General features: G+C 39.2%; 1 protein-coding gene across 2 annotated transcripts; it reads left to right on the forward strand.

Annotated features, from left to right (window-relative positions):
• ocln.S (occludin S homeolog) lies at nt 1-27,824 on the forward strand. 2 transcript variants are annotated; one of them, XM_018234244.2, is made up of 9 exons: nt 1-299; nt 5,476-5,568; nt 7,396-8,101; nt 9,343-9,504; nt 18,256-18,386; nt 21,341-21,544; nt 22,196-22,367; nt 24,081-24,122; nt 26,147-27,824. In XM_018234244.2, exons 2-9 carry the CDS (start codon nt 5,519-5,521, stop codon nt 26,237-26,239), a joined length of 1,560 nt encoding a protein of 519 aa, XP_018089733.1. In that variant the 5' UTR covers nt 1-299; nt 5,476-5,518; the 3' UTR covers nt 26,240-27,824. The 2 variants fall into 2 exon arrangements, with proteins under 2 accessions (XP_018089733.1, XP_018089737.1); XM_018234248.2 differs by having other exon boundaries at nt 7-299; nt 7,399-8,101.
• The last annotated feature ends 32 nt before the right edge of the window (nt 27,825-27,856 follow it).

Genomic DNA, 27,856 nt, shown 5'->3' on the forward strand with positions numbered 1-27,856 from the left:
GGCAGAAACCTGTTTGTGTGTGAGGCCAGAAACCAGTTTCTTGTCCCTAGTGAGTTTCAGGTGCAACCTTCCCGCCACGCCTTGATCCTTGAGGGAGTGGGGGAGGATCGAAGGAGGGACTGAGAAGCGTAGGGGAAAAGTGAAGCACAACAAAAGCAACTTGCAGGGGTTGGAGAGCTATAACGCTGTGCTGGGACTGGACAACTGATTTGTTATTGAACCATTTGTTGGAGACAAAGCAGGTCCGGGGGTCGGAAGATCCAAGGGGACTCTGTGGAGCGGCACAGGTGTTTGTACAGGTGAGAAGCCTGTCTCTTAGCGACTCCGGGGATTGGAGGGGGGGTCGTTATGGATTCTTAAATAGAATGTTTGTTTTGGATTAGGAACCGTTTCATTCTAAATCCTTACATGTTCTCTTAACATTTAAAATTAACATTATTTTATTTATTTTAAAGAGTAAAGGAATTGCAGTTACAGTCAAGGGGAAGTATAAGAGATACATTGTAGTTCACATAAACAATTGGTATCAGCTTTCCATAAATGGTTATTATACCTTGTAGCCTAAAATATATACTTCTGCAATTGCGGATTGTGATCAATGCAATTATAAATAAGGAGACCAAAGTAAATCATCGACAAAAAGAATAGAGAGAAGCAAATATAAAAAGACATAACAGATTAAGTAAACAGAACTAAGGTTAGACTCAATGCCATACAGTTTAGCTCCCAATAACTCAGTGGAACTAAGGATAATCTAGCAAGTGTCCTCTAGTAAGTGTCCTCATCTCTTCGCAGGTTTGTCCAGCTTTTTATTTTTAACTGTCTCCGAGTTAAGGGAAACAACATGGCAGCTCCTGTACAAAGAAATACATGAATTCTGTATGATTAAGGCTCTCCCCACCCCTGTGCCCCCAAACCTTTACTAAACGAAACAACCCAACAGATCTTATTGTGAATTAGACTGAATCTCATGGTTTTATTCTGTTTAGGGAAAGTATCCCTGTGTGTGCATCTCCTGATCATAGGGTTGTCACTTTTTCTGAAAAATAAAATACCAGCTTCCTATGTATTTATCTTTTTTCCCTATTGGGATCAATCATCATTTTTACCGGCCAGGTGGCAACCCTACCTGATCATGTTGTCTGCCTCTGATAACAGAGAAACCTGCACTCACTCCATGGTGCTGTGTTTGTGCTGCTGGAGTTCAGTTCTGGGAGGATGATGCACGTTCATGATAAATAACAAGCCCTGTATGTACCCATCCGGCCTAGAATTAGCATGTGTGCGAGGGACTGGCTCTCTTACATACCATGTGTAAATAAAATAACTGGGGAGAACGCTTCTAGTTGGTGCCCTGCCTTTTAAAGGGGAAGTAATGGTGCAACTAACATTTGGCACCCCCAAGTAGGGTTGCCACCTGCCCGGTATTTTAACGGCCTGGCTGGTAAAAATTAAGCTCGATCCCAATATTATTATTAGGGGAAATGCATTAAAATATAGGAAGGCCAGTATTTTATTCAAGAAAAGGTGGCAACCCTGCCCCCAAGTGATTGTATTGACTTACCTGAAACCCTGGGTCTGTGCTCCTATCAGCAGAAAACTGCACTGGCCAGGGGTTATACCAGTGAGCACCACGGAGCGATCCTCTTCTGTCTTCTTCTTTCTTCAAATTTCCAGGGCAGACGCATGCGCAGTTGAACGAAATAGCCGACTTTTTAGTTAAAGTCTGGCTCTTTGTTCTACTGTGCATGTGCAGCCGCGCGAAGGAGGAGGAAGACTGAAGAGGATGTGCTCACTGCTATAACCCCGGGCCGGTGCAGTTTTCTGCTGATAGGAGCACCGGCCCAGGGGTTTCAGGTAAGTCAATACAATCACTTGGGGGTGCCTAACATTTGGCACCCACAAGTGTACCAAGCATTTCTTTCTCCTTTAATCAAATGTAGGGTTGGTACTTAATGTATAAGGCAATATGACACAATTAAATCTAGCATGATCTAACTATAAATACTGGTAAGGGACCTGTTACCCAGTATAGGGTACATGTGTTGTTAATATGAATGAGTTTTGTTACAACAGCACCACCTGCTGGTCAGTTTCCCACCAGTCTGACCACCAAGTAGTCAAGGAAGTTGTCAGGAGAAAGAAAGAGGCTGCTCTGATGTTCTTCTGCTTAGGAAAAAAATTAGAGACCTTTCTCAAATCTTTCCTAAGCAGAAGAACATCAGAGCAGCCTCTTTCTTTCTCCTGACAACTTCCTTGACTACTTGGTGGTCAGACTGGTGGGAAACTGAGCAGCGGGTGGTGCTGTTGTAACAAAACTCATTCATATTAACAGCACATGTACCCCATAATATCTTGGAATTAAAGGAAAATAAATAATGAATGTACATTGCAAAAAAAATCACAGAATAGCACCCTCATCCATTTTACATTCACTTATTTTTAAGGTTTACTTATCCTTTAAAGAGGCTAGTAATGTGTTCTGTTTATCGCTAGGTACATTGCTTCTAGTGTTCAAATCCCCAGACCTTCACCATACAGGGAACGTTCGAGAAAAAGACTGGCATACACCGGACCACAACCCAAATTATATAACTATGTATGGATTAAAATAAACGAGACTATTTTTAACTTTCAAACAAGCTGCTGTGACTTTACTATTTTGGTTGTGGTCCTGAGCATGCCAGCCTTTTTCTTGAACACTGTTTTAATGTCCTGATTGATTGTTTCATGCTATAGATTTCTCTCCTGCTTATATGGTCCCTGGTGTCTTGACCCAATTTCATCTTAAGTTGCCAGATCTGTAGGGTTTGCAGCTCTATGCAATTTGGTTCTTCTCGTGTGTGGCAGTATTGTCGGGAACATTTTTATTTTGTTACAGAAATTTAAAATCCAACTAAAGGTTCAGGACCTGGGGTTTTCTGGATAACTGATCTTAGCGTAATTTGGATCTTCATACCTTCAGTCTATTAGAAAGTCATGTAAACCTTAAATAACCCCAATAGACTGGTTTTGCTTCCAATAAGGATTAATTATATCTTATTTTGGATCAAGTACAGGGTATTGTTTTATTATTACAGAGAAAAAGGAAATAATTGTTTAAAATTTCATTATAATGGAGTCTATGGGAGACAGCCATTCCGTTATTCGGAGCTTTCTGGATAACGGGTTATCGGATAATGGATCCCATACCTGTACAAGGTATTGTATTATTATCATTACAGAGAAAAGGGAAATCATTTTTAAATATCTGGATTCTTTTAAGATAATGGAGTCTATGGGAGACAGCCATTCTGTAATTTGGAGCGTTTCCGTTTTCCGGATAATGGATCACAAACCTGTGTCTGTAAACTTGTTTACAGGGCATCCTCTCCTCTGTTTTAGGTTTTTTATGGAAACATTTATTATGAAATGTTGCAGGTGGCTGCTTTACATAATGTAATGATACGTTCTATATAATAGTCGTAAATGTCTTGTTCTTCCACCAACACAAGGGATATATAAATAGTCTCTACCCTTGTTATAACCATATAAACCAGACTTTCTTGCATTTGTTCCCTCATTATAATTAGTAGTCACTCATAGAGATTATATTATATATAGATTACATTTGCATCCATTATATATAAATACTTTTTCACTCCAATAGCTGCCAAGCATAGATTGGTACCTTGATTTACGCTGAATTTAGTGCATACATACTATTTACAGCTATAGCTTTATCACGTACATGTTTCAATTAAACTATTCCTATATGGATATTAGAGGTTCCCAAGGAATTCAGTGACCATATAAAGTCACAAGCCTCTAGTACGTTTTAATGCTCAATTAACCGGTGAGCATTTAATTTGTCACAGATTATCATAAAGGGGGAGTCGTGTACAAAATAGTCTCCCGACCTCTCAACAGAAAAAATACAATTGAAGTACAGAAACTCCCTGCAGAGGCCTCTTTCCTCCCAGAAAGTGTTTTTCAGCCTTGGCCCTATGTTTCACAGCAGGGTTGTTCCTTTGATAGGAAACAGGAGTCTTATGTACTAATGGAACTCTTTCAGCCAATAAAGTACCACGAGCCTTTGGAATGTTTGGAAAGTACCTTATTGCATTTCTTTTTCCTTTATGTTTTTTGTTCTGATTATTCAAATTAATGTATTGTTGGCAGTGTGTTGAAGTTCTTTAAATCTGAGTTCACAGCTGTCCACCTGGAAACAATGGGTTGTGCAGCTCTCTATGGAATTTGCATTGTACGTGAGGACTTCCATAATTCTATGGTCAGCTCTTAGGGGCAGATTCACTAACCCCCTGAAATTCGCCAGCTACGGCTTCGCTCACAGCGCAACACTTTGCCAGGCGTAGATTCACCAGGACAACGCTAATTCACTAAAATCCGAAGTTGTGTCCAGGGCGCCAAACGTTGGCGAAGTTGCGCTACCGTTGCCTTATTTGCATACGGCGGGAAGTTAAAGTTCAATGGACGTATATGTTGCAGCAAATACATTACATTACACAAGCCCGGGAAACCTTAATAAATTAAAGTTGTTATATTGCCCTACACGTGAGCCCAGTGTATAGTTTATGTGACATATGTTAGGAAATGTAGGGGGGAAGCCGGTTACTGCCAAAAAAATTAAAAAGGAAAAGACGCTAGCGCTTTTTGGAATTAAGAAAAATTTTTAACTATTTTTTTAGGAACTCCTATCTACTCTATTGCACTTCGCCTGGTCTGAGGTGGTGAAGGCAAGTCTGGCGCATTCATTAAAATTCATTAAAATCCGCATCTTAGTGAATTTGTGTAGTTACATCTATTCGCCAGAGTGCAAATTCGCCAGGCGTTAGGGAGCGAAGTACCGCTAGAGTCTATCTCCTTCGCTAGCAAAGTTATGCCAGTGACCGTTAGTAAATCAGCGAACTACCGAAATGACGTCAGGCTGGTGAATTTTCGTTCGCGTTAGTCACTTCACCCTTTAGTAAATTTGCCTCATAGTCTGCTCTTGTATAAAGTTAATGTGTCTGCCAACATATGTGTTTAAACTATGCATATCCCCTCATATTGTTATTTGACATACAGGGAATAGTGTGCATTAAGTGTGTTTATTGTTCTTTATTTGATGTTAAGGAGTGTGTATGTAGATAGATATTTTCTAGGTCCTAGTCCTGCTAAGGGCTTTAGCAAATCTTTGATACTGCTGTATAAAGGGGGTGGAGGTCCCAATGAGTAAAATGATTTGCCTAATATATAGTATATATTTAGAAAAAAAAATGATAGTATTTAGTATGAGGAAATTGCCTCTTTTGAAATTATATTTCTTAAACGTGAAGGGCAAGTTGCTGGCATCTTCTCTATAAAGTCATGGCAGGGGGTACATGTATGTCAGGCATCTGTTAATTTCTGCATTTGGATTTCAGATTTGAGATATATTTTTGGTTACATAATAAGAACAAAAAAAAAAAACATTTTGTTTTCCTCTCTATTAAGGTTTCTCTTTGTCGTGGCAATCTAGGGAAACTCGTGCAACACCATGTCAGCCAGGCCATTTGAAAGTCCCCCTCCATATCACCCGGATGAATTGTAAGTATTTATTTCTCTGCAGAGTTTGCATACTCGTAAGGTGGCCATAGACGCACAGATAATATCGTACGAAACAAATTTTCGTACGATATTCAGTGCGTGTATGGTGGGAAAAGAGCTGACCGATATCGGCAGAAAACTTGGCTATGGGTCAGCTCGTCGATTGGGCTGGACAGAAAATTTTGATCGGCTGCCTTTGAAGGGATCTGAACATCATTCGTTGTTAGTGCTGAATTGTCAGATACAGGTAGAATTCTATTGTTTCTATCTGGATATCTGACGATTCAGCTCTACACGTGTGTATTGAAACAAACGATCTTTCTTGGAAACATCTTTTCCAAGAAAGATTGTAATTGTTACTTCTAGGGCCACCTTTAGACTAACGCCATGTGAGGCGGTTTCTATACCTGCATATAAACTCAGGCACAAAAATAGGCAATCCAGCCAACCTGCTCAATGTTGTAAGTGCACTGACTGGCAGCTCTTTGGCCTGTGCACACAACAGATTTTACTGTCAAAATGCAATCTTTCACATTTTCACGCTTGATGGTGCAGATTTACTATTTCTCTGCCTGTGTTTATATACATGAGGAGAAACAGCCTCATATGTCATTAGCCTTAATCCTGTAAATTGTACCTGACTAATATATTGATGAACTAAGGACCAAACCTGGTAAAATTGTTGCTTAGAGAGATACTATCAGGTTTTTTTTTTCAAACGCATCAGTTAATAGCGCTGCTCCAGCAGAATTCTGCACTGAAAATCAGTTTCAAAAGAGCAAACAGATTTTTTTTATATTTAATTTTGAAATCTGACATATTGTCAGTTTCCTAGCTGCCCCAGTCATGTGACTTGTGCTCTGAAAAACTTCAGTCACTCTTTACTGCTGTACTGCAAGTTGGAGTGATATCACCCCCACCCCAGCAGCCTAACCACAAAACAATGGGAAGGTAACCAGATAGCAGCTCTCTAACACAAGATAACAGCTGCCTGGTGAATCTAAGAACAGCACTCAATAGTAAAATCCAGGTCCCACTGCGACACATTGAGAAGGAGAAACAACAGCCTGCAATAAAGCAGTTCCATCCTAAAGTGCTGGCAAAATGAGCTGAGATGGCTGCCTACACACCAATATTACACCCATAGGCTTCCTAACAATTTTCTGATCAAAGGAAAATCCTTCGATCGATGGATTGAAATCCTTCGAATCGTTTGATTCGAAGGATTTAATCGTTCGATCGAACGATTATTCCTTCGATCGTTTGATCGTAGGAATAGTGCTAAAACCTTCGACTTCGATATTCGAAGCCGAAGGATTTCAAATCGAGGTTTAATTAACCCTTGATATTCGACCCTATGTTAACCTGCCCCTAAATGTACAATAAGATTTTCACGAACAAATTTAGTTTACTGGTTCTTTATCTTTCACCCTGAGCTCATTTAAACTGACCGGGAACCAACCAGTTTCTGTTTTGCAGTTGCCCATGCGCTTTGCAAATCCTATTATGTATATTTCAAATGGATTTCAATGGAATCTTGTACAACCAGCTCCACCAAACAAAAGAGCCCTATGAAGTGGCATTGCGTTACAGTCTTGTGTTTCTTCATGAGGATTAGGCTACCTGTGCATGAATATGTCATGCTTTGTAAATAACTTATCATTATTTCACTTTATGGCCAGGTAAATAGTTAGTAGCCAGTCATATTTAACAATAAATATATGGCCAACATGCAAAGTATTGATTTTAAGGTTTTAGTGTGACTGGTCCTTTAAATCTCTGTGGTCAAGTTTGCCTGTTCATATTTGATTTTATCATTTCTCCCAGCAGCAGACCATCAAACTATGCCCCAAGCAGGGACATGTACAGTAGACCCTCAAATTATGCCCCAAGCAAAGATGTGTATGGTGGAGAGATGCGCTCGCAGCCGGCCTACTCTTACTACCCGGAAGAAGAAATACAGCATTTTTACAGGTGGAGCTCCCCTCCTGGTATAATAAAGATCATGTCTATTCTAATCGTGGTCATGTGTGTTGGTATATTTGCATGTGTGGCTTCAACTCTACCCTGGGATCTGGACATCACTGGACAGTCTATGGGTTATGGCATGGGGAGCGGCAGTTACAGTGGTGGCTACACTGGATATGGCTTTGGAGGCTCACAGATGGGCTTGGGTTTTGCATATGGAGGAAATTATACTGACCCAAGAGCAGCAAAAGGCTTCATCCTTGCTATGGCTGCTTTTTGCTTTATCATTGGTTTGGTGATATTTGTAATGCTTGTAACAAGGACTCCGACTTCCACCTCCAGAAAATTCTACCTGATTGTAATCATCGTCAGCGCAATTATAGGAGGCCTGGTCTTCATCGCCACCATTGTTTATACCGTAGGAGTAAATCCTGTAGCTCAGGCTTCTGGATCGGCTTTCTACACCCAGATTGTGTCCATATGCAACCAGTTCTATTCCCCGGTACAAACTGGAGTGTTTGTTAATCAATATCTTTATCACTACTGTGTGGTAGAGCCCCAAGAGGTAAGTACCATACTTTGTCTGCAAAGCAACATTCCCAATCACATCTATAACCTAATTTAGAGATACTATATATAGATTTGTTATACATCTATAATAGATTTCCGTTGCCTGTAGTGCCATTGAAATCACAGGAATCCTAAGTGCAGAGGAAGCTATGTTAATTGAATTTAGCCCTGTAGTCCAAAGTAATCTGATAAAGTACGGTAAGCGTGAAAAACCTATAACGATAAAATGGCTGGGGCATTTTAATATGACTGACAAAAACTGAGCAAATACTGTTTAGGGTTGGGGCAGACGGGCAGATACGGGGAGAGTTGCCTGGCGACTAATCGCCTCTTCTGCATGGCGACAATCTCCCCAAACTGCTTTCCGTCTGCTTGAATGAAGAATCGCCTGCGCTAATGCACTTCGATTGGCATTTGGATTTCCAAATTCGCCCGAAGTTGCCTTACAAGGAAACATCTGGCGACTTCGGAAATCGAAGTGGCGAGAGTGCATTATTGCAGGCGATTCTTCATTCAAGCAGACGGAAGGCAGTTCGGGGAGATTGTCGCCACGCAGAAGAGGCGATTAGTCGCCAGGCGACTCTCCCCGTATCTGCCCGTCTGCCCCAACCCTTCGTTATGAATTCAATAAACATCTGCTTGTAATGACGTTTTTGCTGAGTGATACGATAGCACTTGTTTTTTTTTTTTCAACTAAATTCATTTAAAATTGTTTCTCATATACAGCAGCCATTCTTCCATTTTTATGATTATTGCCACACAGCATAGGGCATTTTGGGCAGACCCCATATAGCTATCTTCCAAGTGTTATGCTGCCAGAGGCATAGTATTTTATCTCAACTACAAATATATATATATATATATATATATATATATATATATATATATATATATATATATATATATATATATATATATATATATATATATTTCTGCTCTGATTATTGGCTTACATGTGTCCACATGATCAAAATAGTCAATACTCTTTAGTAGGGCACTCATGGGCAAAACAAGATTAGCTGATCTTTGCAAGTGTATAGAAATTTGCAGTGATAGTAAAGGCTACTCATTGCATATTTAATTTAGAAGAAGACAAACACTTAAATCAAAGAAAACAACGACTTTGTGGTGATAATCTCCATTCATTTAATGAGTGTTTGTCTTGTTTAATGTTTTGGCTAAATAGCATATTTTACAGGTTAGTGTTTTGTAAGACTGTTTACCTTTCTTTCCTAGGCAATTGCAATAGTCCTTGGGTTCTTGATTGTTGTAGCCTTTGCCATTATTATCTTCTTTGCTGTAAAAACCCGGAAAAAGATCAACCAATATGGCAAAACAAACATCCTCTGGAAGAAAAACCACATTTATGAAGATGGGGATCCTCAAGTTGAACAATGGGTGAGTCCTGAATGAGACACTAGTATGGCTAAATACTATTGTTTGTCGTAACACAAAGTATTTAGAGCCCCCAAAAAGGATGGCATGTTACCTAGCTTCTTTATCAAGCTGAAGTAACCGCTTTCTATTTAATTGCCATAAATATGTAAATTGTCTAGTACTTTTTTAAAGGGATATAAAAACTCTGTGTGTGAGCACTGCATGTGACGAGGACATGGCAACAACAACAAAATGAGACTTCTTATGGAGCACATAGGAAACGATTTGCACAAACATAATATACTTATGAGATAACATTGCCCCATTCAAACTTTTACTTATCCTTTGATCACAAGGGCTTCTAAACACAATAGTGAATTGAGCCCAGATATAGAGCGACCATGGATAGGTAGGCTGCATAATACAAAACTGATGCATAAGAACAGGACCGCCATCAGAAATCACAGGGCCCCATACGACAAAATTTCCTGGGCCCTCTGGGCTGCGCCCACTGCAAGCCCCACCTACAGGTCCGCCCACCCCACAGGTCCGCCCCCCACCACACAGTAAAAAAACGAAAAAATATTGGTGGCTAGGGTTCCCATATGTTAATAAAAAATAAAAAGATATTGGTGGTCAGGGCCCCCCATAAAAAAACATTTGTGGCCAGGGCCCCCCCATTATAAAATATTGGTGGCTAGGACCTCACATGAGAAAAAAAATGGTGGCCAGGGCCCCCCCACACACATTATAAGAAAATTGGTGGCCAGGGCCCCTTAAACGTCCATGCCTTCCCAAAGTCAGCAGCTGGGGGGCCCGGCTATTCAAGTAAGTTTGGCGTGGCCAGGCCCCCCTTACCCTTGGGGCCCCCTCCAACTCTCCCCCCTGTCCCCCCTGATGGCTGCCCTGCATAAGAATCCAGGCAGGTCAGCACAAGTGAGTGTAGAACAGCTGTTTTTAGCAGGGTCCTTCCACTCCTGGATCAGCTTGTACACCGAGTATAGGCAGCACTTTTTAAAAAGAAAAAAAACTTTTCTTTTAACATCAAGGGCTACAGCAACATTTCAAGCCTAAAATAGTTCTAAGTGTCCAGTGTAGTGGAGTCTGATTCCTAATAACTTTAAATACAAGCACTGAAAACAAACAAATCGAATTTAAGAACTTCTATGAAGGAGAATATGGCAGAAGCAATTCTGTTTCTAAGAACAATACTTTCGTTAATTTTGGATTTTATTTACCAGCTATTCTACAGTTATATGCCAGGTTCAAATAATATACAAGTGGTTTTAGGTTTTCCAATAATTTTTGTTTTACATAGTTTAACTTTGGTTTTGTTTTAAAATTACCAAAGGAAGTGGTTTATATTTTTGAGCTTTGGCAGTGATAAAATGCCTTGTATGTTGTGTAACTTATTTCAATCAACATGGAAAATAAGTTATTATATTAAAGGAACAGTTACACAAAAAAATAGTGTTTTAAAGTAATTAACATATTATACACAGCATGCACTGGTAAAAGCTGTGTGTTTGCTTCAGGAAGACTATTATAGTTTTTATAAACAAGCTGCTGTGTAGCCATGGAGGCAGCCATTCAAGCTGGAAATAAAGGAGAAAAGGCACAGGTTACCTAGCACATAACAAATAACCCTTGTCCAATACAATGGTGTTGTCTGCTGTGTAACCTGTGCCTTTTTACCAATTTGAATGGCTGCCCCATGGCTACACAGCAGCTTGTTTATATAAACTAAAGTCCCTTTTCTGAAGCAAACAAGCCAGTTTTACCAGTGCGGAGCAACTATATATTATATTTTAATTAAGCACTTTCTGTTTTTAGTGTTGCTGTTCCGTTAAAAACAGTCGGAGGTACCATAGGAAGGATTTATATACCGACTCCACAGCCCTGGTTTTTATTTGTAATAAATGCTTGCAGCTTTCTTATATTGGGGAAAAAAGATGAAAAGTGTTTGGTATGCAAGTGTTAGTGCTTTATTTATGTGACTGCGAAGGTATGATATTTTATAAGCAGCGTAAAATATACTGTGGAAATTTTAATTTTACATTAAATGGGTAGTATTTGCATATATTTGTGCTTACAAAGTACTTGTTTATTAAAATAAATATCCGCCTTAGACACAGTGACAGAATTTAAGGCATCCCCCTTGGCACCCATGATCAGGTTGGGAGAATAGATAGCTATTTGGTTAGTGGGTGCAAAGTTTCAATGGTGAATCCAGCTCTTCACCTGATCACCTGTGGTACTGAGTATGCCGACTGTTTTCCACATATCCCTTTGACTGCACATCATACTCCCCTTAACACTGACTAAGCCAATCTTTCCCCTATATGTAATAAAAGGCACTACATTTTCCCATGAACAGTAACCCAAAGCGACCAATTAGATATTTGCTTGTAAACATGTGACAAGTAAATGCTACATACTGATAACTTTTTTTTGCCTTTTATTATATTACTCCGTATGTTTGCACAAGTGACAGCTAACATTTGGAATTATTTAAGTAATCCTGAGGCACTGAAGAAAGGTACAACGTATGCTTAGAAAAAAAGGTTAAAGGCTTTCCTGTGAGACTAGCGTTATACTTTGGGCCTCATGCAGTGCCAATATGGGCCCTGTTTGGCTACTGATCATAGCTGCTCATTTTTGCCCCCTCAGTTAGTGGTCTGCAGTACCCCCGTGCTGTGGGCAAAGTAAAAGGTTAAAATGAAAATCAAAAGGGGATGATTGAGGGTGTGGGAATAGGAGAAAACAAAGACTGACTTAGCAAACACTAAAAAAAGCTTGAAAAATAAAATGGATGAATGATTATTATTATTATTAAATTAATATTAAATGGAAAGAAAAATACATCGTAATGCAAGGGTGAAGACAAAGAAAAATTACAAGCAAAGAGAAGAAGAGCAAATAAAGGTTAAATGGAGGGATTAAATATAATGGGAGAGAGAAGGCAGTAGCTGAACGAGGAGAAGGGAGAAAAGAAATAGAGATGGAAAGGAAAGCGTACATAAAGAGAAAAAGGAGCAGCAAAAGAAAGCAAATTGAGTACAAGTAATAAAATTAAAACAGAAAGTTTATAGAGAATTTATATGATAAAGAAATTGAGGATGAGAGAAAAAGAACAGAAAGGGGTAGAGTGAGGTATTGGTGAATATGACCTGGTGCATGGACATTACATTGCATTTTCTGACTTTAATATAGCGCACGTGCCTTGGGCAAGAGTGACAAGGTGTTATTGGCAAAATAAGTAAAATGGTGGTGCAGTACGACTTTACAAATAATAATTGGCTTGGACATATAATACACAAGGTCTCCTCCAGAAATAAGATTCCCTGCCCACAAGTATTAAAGCCATACATTACCTCTCACATGCAGTAGCATCCAGAGAACAATGGGCAATTGTCAGATTTCACTTTAAATGGCAGCAGTACTGGATTTACTTAATATAGTAGAAGAACATAACATTTATCTTTCCTATGAAATAAGGGAGTGGCACCAAGGGCTGTTACACTGAAGCCCTGAGGCCTTGTTGTATGTTGATCTTCCACTGTGTCGCCATCAAAAGTTACACTGGCAGACTAACAGGACATTGGGCAATTTCATCTGTTAATATGTTTGTCAACTGGTACAATGTAATTCTTTTAAGAGATTTTAAAATGTGTTATATAATATCATGAAGCCTATATATATATATATATATATATATATATATATATATATATATATTATATATATATATATATATATATATATATATATATATATATATATATATATATATATATATATATATATATATATATATATTTCAAATAAAATGGTCTCTTAAATACGTAATAGTTAACCATCGTAAAGTAAGAAAGTGTCTTAAAGGGTAAGTAAAGCCCAGACTTCACATAAATACAGTGTTGTTTATTAGTACAGTATTGGATATAGACTTATTGATGCCCAGCAGCCCTGTGATGATAGGATCCTGTGGGAGGGCATAAATATTGAGATCCACAGCCATGTGTAATGTAGGCTCTGTCATGTCTGACCTGCAGTTCACCTTTTTGTTAAGCTTAGTATGCTAAAGATTGTCCAACTTTTTTTTTATATATATATATATATATATATATATATATATATATATATATATATATATATATATATATATATATATATATATATATATATATATATATATATATATATATATATATATATATAGTGAATAAAGTACCCCTCTTGTAAATTATAAGTTATCGAGGAGTCTCATGACCATATAAAAACACAAGGACGAAGGCCGAGTGTTTTTATACAGGTCATGGAACTCCAAGGTAACTTCTAATATCCTCATATTTTGCAACTGGGGGTACTTTATTTATTATAATACACAAGTTTTAGAGTCATGTGACAGAAATGACATCAGAACTCACGATTATAACTGATGACATCAGAACTCACAATTTATAAGGATATCATTTACATGATATTCATGGCTCTTGTGTAAAAAAAAAACAAAAAACCATTGCCCTGTGAGGCTGCAATGTTAATTTTATTGTTAGTTTGTATTACTTATCTTTTTATTTATTTTACTATTCATCGTTCAGTCTCTCATTCAAAACACTGATTGGCTGCTCGGTTAAATTAGCAACCAGACTAGAGAGTGGCTCCACTAAAAGCAAAATAGTTTTAACATAAAATAAATAAAAAATGAGGTCGAAGTCTCTAAATATAATTGTCTACATAATCTAATCGGTGAACTGTCCATTTAAAATATGCGGAGACAAAGTATCCTTTAGCAGTTGATTTAATTTAATTTAAGATGCCCGGCATAGTAGGTACTTTTTGTGTTGAGCCTTTTTACTCACAAGCAGTTGCTATTTTTATGTAAATGAAATCCATACGCTTAATAAATTGCTCTCAGGCGTCAGACTGGTGACACTGGTTTGGTACAGAAGCAGCTACAAATTTACAAAAGAACATGAATGGATTTGCTTTTCCTTAATGACAAAAAGCAGTTTATTTAAATGCTGCCAAAGGTCAGCGCCACAGTCACTCTGATACGGTACATCTGTCACTTTTAGCTTCTTTGTGCAACTGAGGAACAGTGACGCCTGAAAGGAACATCTCACCTGTGGGCGGTGCTCTCAAAAGTTTCTGGGCAGGGCTATTAGTTTCATTACCTAAGCACCTATAGGTGCCCTTATAACACACCCAAGCAGATCCATCCTCCAACAGCCTAGATCTATACAGGTATCCAGAATACTCGGGACCTGGGGTTTTCCGGGTTAATGGATTTTTCCGTAATTTGGATCTTCATACCTTGTCTACTAGAAAATCATGTAAACATCAAATAAACCCAATAAGCTGGTTTTCCTTCCAATAAGGATTAATTATATATTTTTGGATCAAGTACAAGGTACTGTTTTATTATTGCAGAGAAAAGGGAAATCATTTTTAAAAATTGGGATCATTTTAATAAAATGGAGTCTATGGGAGATGGTCTTTTTGTAATTCGGAACTTTCTGGATAACGGGTTTCCTGATAATGGATCCCATATAGACTTTGTGTGATTCATGATGCTTCATATAGGGGTTCATATCCCCAAAGATGTGGAGTCCTTCTTGCTAACCTGTTGGGATATTCCTTCATTTATGTTTAGAAAAGGTAAACATGTAGCAGGCACTGCAGGCATTCAATGTTTGTAACATGCCTAGAAGCAATAGAAACAAATGTATTTAAAGAATGTTGTACTACTTTCCGGATTATTGGTAAACTGAAGTATTGGGTTAGAAAAGGTGACTGAAACTAGGTTATCTAGATATGAGGCCTCCAGGATTTACCATATAAAGACACGGAAATCTAAAAATTGAATGAGAGTGGTCATGATTTTAATGAGTTATGGCTAGATTGTCTCTCGACTTTTAATTTGTGGGGTTGTGGGTGAGTTACAATGTATTGTTGTATGGAGCAATCTATCTCAGTGAGATATTTATGTTTGGTCTATCTCCAAGAATTTGTACTTGTTAAATGTTTTTTAAATGGTGTGTGTGATCTGTGTACCTGTATATGGAAGAAGTATCGCCCCATGAGAACACTATGCTTCTGAGGAAGTAGCCTGGGGCTACGAAACGCGTAAGGTGTGTCATTAATCCTCATTTTTGCTCTCTGTTTAATGTACCATGTTTCAAGGAGGATTAAAAAGATATTTGAATTTGCATATTTTTCACTGCCCCACTATACACTGTGCTCAGCTGAAGCAGAAACCACTTATCATTCCCTCATTTCCCTTTGAGACCCCCATCACAGAGAGACAAGCAGAGACTTGAATGCTGAAAGTTGGGCTGAATTTGTTTGACTTGTTGCGGTATTTATAGTTGCATAAATGAGTTTCCAGGTCAAGACTGCGACGTTTACACTGTAAGAACAATGTTTGCCTTCTAAATAATCTTTAACGTATTTGAATCCAAAAAGGTAAAAAGGGAAAAAAGTACTTGTCACAAGTAACCCAAAGTATAGCATCCTCTCAACACATCCTAGAATCTAAATATTAAAACTTAAAATAATCAAAATCAAGCATAATATAGTACTCTGTGCCTATACAAGAAATCTGGAGTATATAGTAGGATGAAGGTGCAGACATTTTCTCTGATTTGCAGCCTTAAAGACACTTGCCATGGCTACAGTAAGAGACCTGCTGTGCTCATGTTGCTGTATTGGCTGTAGCAGGGTGCATTTTCTGACCCTCATTATCTAGATCAGTGGTCCCCAACCAGTAGCTCGCGAGCAACATGTTGCTCTCCAACTCCTTGGATGTTGCTCCCAGTGGCCTCAAAGCAGGAACTTATTTTTGAATTCCAGGCAAGTTTTGGTTGTATAAAAACCAGGTGTACCAAACAGAGCCTCCTGTAGGCTGCCAGTTCACATAGGGGCTACCAAACAGCCAATCACAGCCCTTATTTGACATCCCCATGGACTTTCTCATGCTTATGTTGCTCTCCAACTCTTGTTACATTTAAATGTGGCTCACGAGTATAAAAAGGTTGGGGACCCCTAATCTAGATATTGGGGAAAACAGGACAAGGCTCTGGATAACCAGATGTACTGTATTTCAGAGCTCTACAAAGTGGTGGAGCTGATGACATGGGTGGGTGAAGCAGGGACTGGGGTAGCTTTAGGAGATCATGGGTTAGCTGGCAACAGGAATTGGGACAAACTGCAGAAGTGTGTGGAGCAGGGATAGAACAATAGAGAAGCTATGCTGGACAAATGCCAGTGAGATGCCATCTCACTTAAAGGACATGTATAAGTTGGGCACATCTTCCCCCACCCAAGCCACATAATTTGTACTGCATATACCCCACCATTTGCCAGCGCCATTACATTTTCCTAAAACAAATTGCAGCTTTCACCTGGTGGCCATTTTCCCTCTGACATATCATCAGTTACATCTGCAAACAGGACATATATGGTGTACAGTTCATGCAATGCAAAATGTAGGTTTACACAGGCACAACATACTTTGATTAAAAAAAGTTCTGTGGGGTTGAGCAGTGTAATAGTTAAGCTGAGCTCAGGAGAGGTGGTTAGAAGAAAAAAATAGGATCAGACAGCTAGAGTTTCTATGGGAACCAGTAATGCTTTATATTCATTGGCTGTTAGACTGGAGGGTGTGTTTAGTAATCTGAGCTGAGAAGAACTTAACATGCTTATGAGCCAACAGCCAAGGTAAATTCCTGAGGAAGGGGGCAGAGTGGGTTGGAGGCGTAGAAGGATTTCTAAGTGATTAAAGGAGAATTCAACCCTGTAGAAAAAAAACCTGTACCTCCACCCATGTAGACCCTCCTCCCCTCAGCCTAAATGCCCCCCCCCCGGGAAATGCCCCATACTTTATACTTACCCCTCGTCGCAGATTCTGGCATCGGACTTTACGGCATCCATCTTCTGGGTCCTCGGTAAGCTGACTGGGTGATCAGTATGTCAGCGCATGTGCAGTTGGAGCAGTTTGCCGGTTTGCGACAACTGCACATGCGGCGAATTGGACGGAAATTGCCGCAGTGCCAGAAGAAGACACTAAGACCCGGAAGATGGATGCCGTGAAGTCCAATGCCAGAATTTGCGACAAGGGGTAAGTATAAAGTATAGGGCATTTCCTCGGTGGGCAGTTAGGCTGGGGGGAGAAGGGAGGGGGGTCTATGTGGGGTGGGGTACAGGGTTTTTTTCTACAGGGTTGAATTCTCCTTTAATCACTTGGAAATCCTTCTACGCCTCCAACCCACTCTGCCCCCTCCCTCAGGAATTTACTTTATAGGGATACTGCAGACTTACATTTAGCCTTTTAACAACTAGAGTGGCCGTTGTCTAAAGAGGCTGTTAACTGATTACATTTTGGGGGGTTTAAATGTCCTTTAAGGTCTTCTCTTTTGTGATTCCTTGCATACAGTAAGCACAGTTGAAGCCAGATCTGATGCAATATTCTGATTTTTATAACCGTGAAAGGGGCAGTTTAAAGGGTCCCAAGGGATGCAGTTCAAGAGGGCAAACCTAAGCCTCTAGGAGCGGCATCAATGCAATTAGAAAAAATTACTGCATAATACACTCTGCTTCCGCAGCCCTGGCTTACTGTAATTTCCTGAATTTCCACCGGTGAGCAAATGGGGAGAAAATGTGTGTGTGGTGTCGAATGAGGGGGCATTATTGCTTTATAAATCGTGTACTTGAAATGTGAATGTTCTTAGTTGGCTGTAAAATATGTCTGTTTTGATTCTACAACAGGTTAAAAATGTAGCTGAAAATTCAGCACCTGCCTTGTCTGATTACAATGAAAAAGTCGATGGTTCTGTAGCGGACTATAGAAGTGCAAATGGGGTTCAAGCCTACCCATCACAGAACAACATCTCTCATCCGTAAGTACAATTTCAAATGTATAATAAGTGTTAAGCCAAGAATGGGACACTTGAAATACAAAAATGCCATGTGCGCTCAGGATCCCTGGGGAAGAGTCAGTCAACACTGTAATGCCTTGGAATATATTCAGCTTGAACTTCTAGGCAATATTGTTGTTAAGAGGAATCCAATGCCCAGAGTCGAGTGTTAGATACCATTATTGTGCCATGATAAGTTCAGATTGATTTCTCGAATAAAGTAGCCTCTCTTTGTTCCCGGTTGTAAAGTTATGCCAGATTATAAACTGGAATAGGTGACTATAACTATAACCCAGGGATCCCCAACCTTTTAAACCCGTGAGCCACATTCAGAAGTAAAAGGAGTTGGGGAGCAACACTAACATGAAAAATGTTATTGGGGTGCCAAATAAGTGCTGTGATTGGCCATTTTGCAACCCCTATGTGGATTGTCAACCTACATTGAGGCTCTGTTTGACCGTACACCTGGATTTTATGCAATTAAAACTTGCCTCCAAGCCTGGAATTCAAAAATAAGCTCCTGCTTTGAGGCCACTGAGAGCAACATCCAAGGGGTTGGAGAGCAACATGTTGCTCACGAGCTACTGGTTGGGGATCACTGCTATAACCTGTATTTCATGTAAATAAAAGTCAGTCTCTTTCAAGCATAACTCGATGTGACTTGTATTTCAAACAATCTCAGGTATGTGAGGTGGTCAAACCAGTTATACACAGCAACTTGTCAACTTGCTGAAGTTTGGCTGCTGCCCAAACTGTTAATTTCTTGGTTCCATTCTGGTTGTTTTTTTTTTCCCCCAAAAGCAACCAATTGACAGTGGGTATTTGAACTCTGTTTCAAGGAGCACCCTTTATCATATATAAATTCCAGAATTCTAACTAGGAAATTCTAATTGCAGAACAGTAAAAAAAACAAACTGCATTATCTGTGAACAAATGCAGTTTGCCACTAGTTTAAATTTGCTTGACATTAAGGGGCAGATTTATCAAAATGTGAGATTAGAGCTCACCGCAGAGAAAAAAAAACACTGAATTTTTATTTATTCCTATGGGTTTTTAGAATCGTATTTATCAATGGAGTTCATCATTTGATAAATGTGCTTTTAAAAATCCCATAGTAATGAATATAAAGTGAGTGAGTTGTATTGTGGGTAGTTCTAAATTTACACTGATAAATCGGCCCTTAAGGCCCCCATACACGGGCCGATAAAAGCTGCTGACAGACCAAGTTGGCATATTATTGGGCCGTGTGTAGAGCCCCCCGACGGGCTTTCCCGATCGATATCTGGCCGAAAGTTGGGCAGATGCAGATCGATCAGATTAGAAAATCCAGTCAGATCTTGGCCGCATCTTTTCGTTGATGTGATCCGACCGCCCTGTTTGGCCTCTGATCTGATCGTTGGGCCCTAGGGTCCACAATCGGATCGGCCCGATATTGGCCACTTCAATGTGGGCATATCGGAGACATCCACCTGTCTCTGCCCATAAAATGCCCACTTGAGCATAGAGGTTTTTGCCTATATCTGCCTATTCTATACCATTGGAAGAAGCTAATGTGCCATTCTGCTAAGGCCTAGGGTACATAGTTGGTTTTTGTTTTGTTTTTTACCACCACCATCATTACAAAGTCGTCTTTGTCTTATAATAATAATTTTTGTACCTTTTAGGAAACAAAATGAAATGCTTCAAATGCAGTTTTATATTCAGGCTAATGTGTATTTGTGGGTGGATATTTGATCTTTCCTGTCTGCATTACATTCTTATCATGAATTACTTGGTTATTCTTAGAAGCGCATTTTTCAAGGGTCGAATTTCGAATTCATGTGAGTTTTTTTTGTTTTTAAACTCCCTTAAATTTTAAAACTCGAATCGTTTTGCCAAATAAAGTTTTTCTCCTGAAAAACAATCCTCAAATGTCAGGAACGCCGCAAACATCTCCAAATTGATCCCTGGACATCTACTTTAGCCAGCAATTCTGCAGGTTTTAGGTGGCGAATAGCCAAATTTGAGTTCTTAAAGGGTCCAAGTATGATAAATCTCAAAAATCTAATTCTTTAAAAAACTCAAACCGAATTTGAATAAGTCCCTAGTCGAATTTGACAGGTTTGACCATAAAAAAAAATTTGACCCTTGATAAATCTGCCCCATAGTCAGGGGCGATCCTGGCCCCTCCACCGCCCGAGGCAGCAGTAGTTGCTTTCGCCCCCCCCGTGCGCTTTTTGCACCTGGGGGGGTCCACCAGGGCAGCAGAGAAATTAGGCTCTTAAAGTACTAGGAGTGGCATTTTTGCCGCCCCTGGTACCTAGTGGGGCGCTGCCGCCTGAGGTGACAGTCTCAAGTCACCTCATTGGTGAAGCACCCCTGCCCATAGTATTTATATAAAACAGTGCTATTGGTTTTTTTTCCATATATTCTAAATGACAAGGACTGGGGTGTAATTGTATAAATATATAAATAGAAGACTACAGAGAAGTCTGGCCTTTGGCCAAGATGAAGAACAAAATTTCTTTGGAGGGTGTTAAAGGGTGGCTGTTGGCCTCCAGCTGGGCAGCCTTTGTATAAAGAGACACCATCCTATATAGATAGTATATTCCTGTTAAATACAATGTAAGCCTTTGATCAACAAGGGTTTCGTTACACTGATAGCAGTGGAAAATGTCCTAAGTAGCCATGCATCTGGAACTGCTAGATGTAAAATGGCAAAGGCAATGATCATTGGTGCAGAATTCAATAGTTATTTCTTTATAGTTGGTGGGAAACATGTGGATCAACAGCATTTCAAATCCTTCTTCAAGCAATAAAAAATGAATATGGTGTGTCGGGTGTGCTAGAAGTGGTTTTCAGTGTGTAATGTGTATAAATAGGGCTGAAGCTTAGTGCAGAATATATGAATGTGTTTGCTGTTTGTAATGCACTTTCATTAAATATGTATCACTTAGGATAGCAGAGGAGGAGTTGCCTTTGAAAGAAGACTATGGAATGTCCCCACGTCATTACAGCAGTAGTTCTGATGCCACAACCAAGAAAGCGCCTCCTAAGAAGCGGCCAGGAAAGCCCAGGAGGTCCGACCTTGATACCAATGAAGGAGGTTATAATACAGGAGGAGAGTCTGCCGACGAGTTGGAAGATGATAGCTGGGACAGGTTTTTCTTTTTTTATTATTATATAATCGGTTGTTTTGGTAGAATCTATTTCAATCCGTTATTTATTATCACTGATATCTGTATTTAAAATCATTGGAGGGATGTAGTGGTAATGTATAGTAAAGAAGCTTCCTTGGCAGGCATGTCGTTTGTAAATAGTCGGATGCACTTCATACATAATTTTAAAAAATTCACCCTATTACCCCCCAAGCATACTCTCTGGCCCACAGGGCTTATAAAACATCACCCCACCCCCCACCCCCTCTACTGGAAAAGGTTGAAACAGCATGCAGAAGTTCATTTTTAGACAATTTGCAATTAGATTTAGGTTTTTATTACATGTGTTTTTTGATTTATATAGCTTTTTAATCAGCAGCTCTCCAGTTTTCAGTTTCAGCAATCTGGTTGCTAGGGTCCAAATTACCCTAGCAATCATACATTGATTTAAAAAAAAAAAAAAAAGACTGGAAATGAATAGGAGAAGGTCTGAATAGAGCCCTTGCAGAGCATTTGTCTATTAGTTAACGTAAAGGTGAAGGACCCCTTTGAAAATATTTCGTACCAGTCTGCTTATGTTAATCGTAACCTAAAAGCTTCTCTGAATTATCAGTGCATTATGTGAAATGACCAATGTTTCCTGCATTTATGTAGCGAGTACCCACCCATTACTTCAGACCAGCAGCGACAGGAGTACAAGCAAGAGTTTGCCAGTGATCTGCATGAATACAAACGGCTGCAAGCAGAACTTGATGAGCTTTCTAAATCCCTGTCCCAGCTGGATCGAGAACTGGATGATCATCCGGAAGACAGTGAAGAGTATAAGGTCAGTTATTTCTCCTGCAATTGCCAGATGACGCCCACAGACTCTAGTCTGTGTTGTTGCCACTGGGATAATCAGGAATTTACATTTGTATGACTCGGATATACTATTTCAACTTAAATTATGTCAGACTGAGGGTGAGGGTGCTTGTTTAGTATCTTCTTATGCCTTGATGTGGTTATTATATTTGTTCATAGTTCCCCCTTAAATATGTTGTATTTTCACATTCTACAGGTATGGGCTTTCTCTGGAAAGCTGTTATCCAGAAAGGTCCAAATTATGGAAAGGTCATCTCCCATAGACTCCATCAAATAATTCACATTTTTTCTTTGAGAAAACAATACCTAGTACTGTATCCCAACTGAGATATAATTAATCTTTATTAGGAGCAGTCCTGTTGGGTTTAACGCTCAGATTCGAGGAGATTTAGTCTAATAATAAAAGCAAATGCAATCTATAACAATAAATAATTAACCCATTAACATTGAAAGTTATTCGTAAATTTCTCGCTATCTGCAACAGCCGAGCAATATTCATCTCTTCTTCTTGCAACATGCAGGGATTCGTACAAAATGAGGGTCTTGTTGATGGACCCAGCAATACCGAGAACTGCAAAACACGCAAATACACACAGAAATTACATTTTCAAATAACCTACATTTGAAATTATTTAAACATATTGAAGAGTGGTTTAGAATTTGACTTTCTTTCCTTATGCTTAAGGGGGGGGACTGTTGTGAAAATGACAACATGAGCTACATGTCAAAGGAAGTGAGAAACGTTTTAAATACAATCAATTAAAAATGTTTCTAAAATCAAGCTTTTTTCACTGCAACTTCATGTTGCAGTCAGGTTTTGACAGTTAAGTCAGATACATTGGTGTGTGTGCATCCTTGTATTAGGACTACACGGCCGTATAAAGGTGGCCATAGACGTAACAATTACGATCTTTCTTGGAAAAGATGTTTCCAAGAAAGACTGTTCGTTTCAATACACACGTGTAGAGCTGACTGTCAGATATCCAGGCAGAAGCCTACCTGTATCTGATGATTCAGCAACAATGGGTGATGTTTGGGTCCCTTCAAAGGCACCCGATCAAAATTTTCCATCCAGCACGATCGACAAGCCGACCGATATCCAAGTCTTCTGCCGATATCGGTTGGCTCTTTTCCCACCATACATTCACCGAATATCGGACGAAAATTTTTTTCGTACTATATTATCTGTGCATCTATGGCCACCTTTAGATGCGTTTCCATTGGATCCGACGCTGGGCGACAAAACGCACGCATCAAATCGGATGTGACAGGAACAAGGTAAGTAAAGTCGGATGGTGTCACAACGGTGATCCGACACAACACAATACAGACACAGCTTGCAGCATTTGCATCCGACAGTCGCGTCGCGTCGGATCACTGTTGCGACACCATCCGACTTACCTTGTTCCTGCCGCATCCGACGGAAACGCATCTAAGTCGGCCATGTAGTCCTACCCATAGAGCTAGTCTTTCAGAATAACTGACTGCTGACAGAAGCTGCATGAAGTGAGACCGATCGCTGCGAGGAGGTGAAAAGTAAGACATTTGTAAATTGAAAATAGTTCCTGTCCCAAATTTCTTTCTATAATAGCGAATAAATGTAACATTGTGTCTTGTGTATTGAATGCCTAAAATAATATGAGCAGATTATAAAATGTTGTGCTGTGTCTGTTTGCAGACTGTTGCAGATAAATACAACCGGCTTAAGGAAATCAAATCGGTAAGTCGTTCCTTGAGGCTTTATATGCTTATTAATACGCAAGCTGTCCACCTCTAAATTTTATTCCTGACATAAAGTAGTCCTAGAATAAGTATCAATTATCAAAGACCCAACACTATAGCTCTGTTTTACTGCCTAATGTACACATCCGAGTTGCCACCTTTTCTGGAAAATTTACCAGCCTGCAGGGAATGGGCTGATTGAAGAGCTGTGTGTGGTGGGAGCAAGGATGGAAGACTTAAAACACTGGAAGGTGAGGGAAGGACAGGAAATTACCAGCGAGTGTATTGCCAGTAAATTTGTAATACCAGCCCTAGTTGATGAAATACTAGTCAGGTTGCAACCCTAGTAGGGGACAGGGCATGGCAATCTGTATTGCTTGGGAGCCGTGCTCACAATTACTGCGTGTTCTTACCATAGTGCTGCCTTCTAACCAGGGCCGGGCCATGCCGGCCAGGAGCCCTAGTAATGTTTTCATTACTTTAAAACACTTTTTTGGTGTTACTGTACCTTTAAGATACAAGTCCCTTCCACACCAGTATGTACAGTATATATTTAGACCATGACAGTTTAGTTTTTTTTAGTTTCTTTGTAAAGATTATTTGCGCTTTGCCCAGTTAGCTAACAAGGATCAGCGATTGTTTGGAAACACACACACTCAACTGAATGCAGTCGGGGTATATGCCCCTTTTATTATGCCACCTGTAATTGGTTTGGTAAGTGAGTTACTAGTGGCATAATAAAAGGGTGTATATTTCCCGACTGCATTCAATTGAGTGTGTTCGGATCTGTTTCCAAACAATCGCGGGACCCGGCCGGGCCTAAGGATGACCAGCACCACCATTGCAGTAGAAGTGGAGTACAGGTGTGCGGCAGAATTCTTACACTGTATTGAAGCTTACAAGGAACACACAATGGGTCCATTCAGATTAATGTATAATATTTCACTGATAAGTATGTTAGATAATTGGAGAAGCTGCGGATAAATATATTTCTGCCATTCAGGCCATGAAACACTCCCTGTCTAATACATACTTCTATTTTAGACACAAACAAGCTATATATATAAAAAAAAAAAGTTCCTAGTGGTGCCAAATAAGGGCTGTGATTGGCCATTTGGTAACCCCTGTGTGGACTGTCAGCCTACAGGAGGCTCTGTTTGGCAGTACACCTGGTTTTTATACAACAAAAACTTGCCTTCAAGCCAGGAATTCCAAAACAAGCGCCTGCTTTGAGGCCACTGGATGCTACTGGCTGGGGGATCACTGGTGTAGAGAGTGATATTCGGAGACCATTTGCAATTGGTTTTCATTTTTTATTATTTGTGGTTTTTGAGTTATTTAGCTTTTTATTCAGCAGCTCTCCAGTTTGCAATTACAGTAATCTGGTTGCTACCGTAGCAACCATGCATTGATTTGAACGGGAGTCTGGAATATGAATAGGAGAGAGACTGAACAGAAAGATGAGTAATAGAAAGTACCAATAACTATACATATGTTGCCCCACAGAGCATTTGTTTTTATATGTGGTCGGTGACCTCCATTTGAAAGCTGGGAAGAGTCCGAAATTATAGAAAATAAATAAATAATGAAGACCAATTGAAAAGTTGCTTACAACTAGCCATTCTATAACATACTTAAAGTTAACTCAAGCGAACCATCCGTTCAAACTGCATTTATAGTATGTAGGGAGTATCCAGAGGATTGGCTCTTTATTCTTCTACTTTAGGAGAGTTGCTCTGTATATTTCTTGCAACATGTTTTCCTTGGAGTGTCTTGTTAGCTCTCAGTGTGTGGTCTTCTTTTGTAGTGCAGTGGGGTCAGGAATGTTCTACCTCTTAGAACAATGAGTTGGATGCTGTCCACATGCAAGGGGATAAGGGTGCAGTTCATTTCTGATCAGAAAGATGTGAAATTATTATATTAACACTTGGTGTGCTGGACAAAAATATAAACTACAGTATTTTACGTTTTAGCAGTGCTAGGTATTTGTCATTTGTTATATGTTTATTTTTTTTTGTACAGTCTGCAGATTACAGAAACAAGAAGAAACGATGCAAAGAGCTGAAGACAAAACTGAACCACATTAAACAAATGGTCAGCAATTATGACAAATAAGAGACTGCGACTTTTTATCACCTGCTCAGACTGTTATCAGCTGCAAGTTTAGCCGCTGCATTGCAATGGATTCATGGACCTTCCTGCTGTCGGGGGTTTCGGGGGCAAACTGAACTCATAAATAGATTTATACGTTAAATGGTTAAATCTATGACTGATCAGCTTCATTTTCCTTTTTAGTAATTGAGTATCATCCAGAGAGTACATCATATATTCAAATCATCTTTTTGTTTTTATTGCAGGTAAAACATGCACAACATGCAACCACCTGATGAAGGCGAATGTGCCGAAACATGTTGTGCATGTTTTACCTGCAATAAAAACGAAAAGATGATTTGAATATATGACGTACTCTGTGGGTGATACTTTATTACTACTTTGAATGTTGGCATCCAGACACGGGGGCTGCTACCTGTTGAGGAGTACTGTGACACAGGTTTGGAAACTGACAATCCAAATGTAATTTTTCTTTTTGCTTTGCGTGTATTTTTGTAACATGAAGATCTTTCCTTTTCCATTATTCTATGACAGATCAGAAGGATGCGTGGCAGTTTCCAGCAAAGCTGTTCAGCAGCAGTTTTAATAATAGGCTATAATAACGTCCTAACAAACAAGGACTTATATATATATATATATAAATTTTTTTTTTTTTTTTTAAGTTAAGCAGAATATCTCTGAATTTCTGCTGTAGTCGTTCAGCCCATTTGAATGACAGTATATGAGTAACTGGCTATAGCTTTTCCACTTCTTTTGCATAAAATGTCCTGCATGTGTGTTCCCTCACCTGCTGAGTTCCCAGAAACCTCTGTTAGCCAAAAGTTCTATAACGATTCAGAAAGCTGAAGTTGGAGGAAAGTAAACTGACTTCTTGAGGAAAACCATGCATGATTATATCCTCACTTACTGCAGTTACAAGGCAACAGTCTCATTATAGGAAGACTTTCAGATTCATTTTAAATGTGCTGTTTTCCACTGCTAACTATGGACCTTCCAAAATCTTGGTAAAGCTTAGCTTGCTTTCACTAGTTACAGAACAAAAGGATGCTTAGAATACCTAATATGATTCATGTGACTGCAAAACAAATGTATTATATGAGAACTGTGATTATAACCAGCCTCTGCCAATTCATCAGCCTTTAGCATAAACCACTTTCGATGTTACTTTGTGTGAATGTGCCCAGAGCAGAGTTGTGTTCTTTTGTTACTTCATTATTATGTGGTAGCCATGAAGTGCCTTCTATTTTAATTCTCTGTACAATTAGCAGTTTGATAGAATCTAACATTTATTCAGATACACCATTAGCTACATTGTAAAATGTAAATGGCAATAAGACAGTGTACAAAATACTTTTTATAAAAATAGTTTCTCTGTTATTGTTAAATATTTAGGGTAGGATTTTGTATAATAAGGTGTGTGCAATGCCTGCAATGTATTTACAAAGTGTAATGAATGTTTCATCAAGTTGTTAAGAGATGGCAATTTTGTATTTGTATAACTCCCTTTTGGACAGGGGCAATTTAACTTTTATAAATGAATTGTTCTGTGTGTGTATATAGCTATTACACAATAAAATTTTCAAGCTTTCTCATTTCTAATCTCGTGGTTTATGTTACATG

This window comes from Xenopus laevis, chromosome 1S, assembly GCF_017654675.1.
Source record: "Xenopus laevis strain J_2021 chromosome 1S, Xenopus_laevis_v10.1, whole genome shotgun sequence".
NCBI classification, from domain to species: Eukaryota; Metazoa; Chordata; class Amphibia; order Anura; family Pipidae; genus Xenopus; species Xenopus laevis.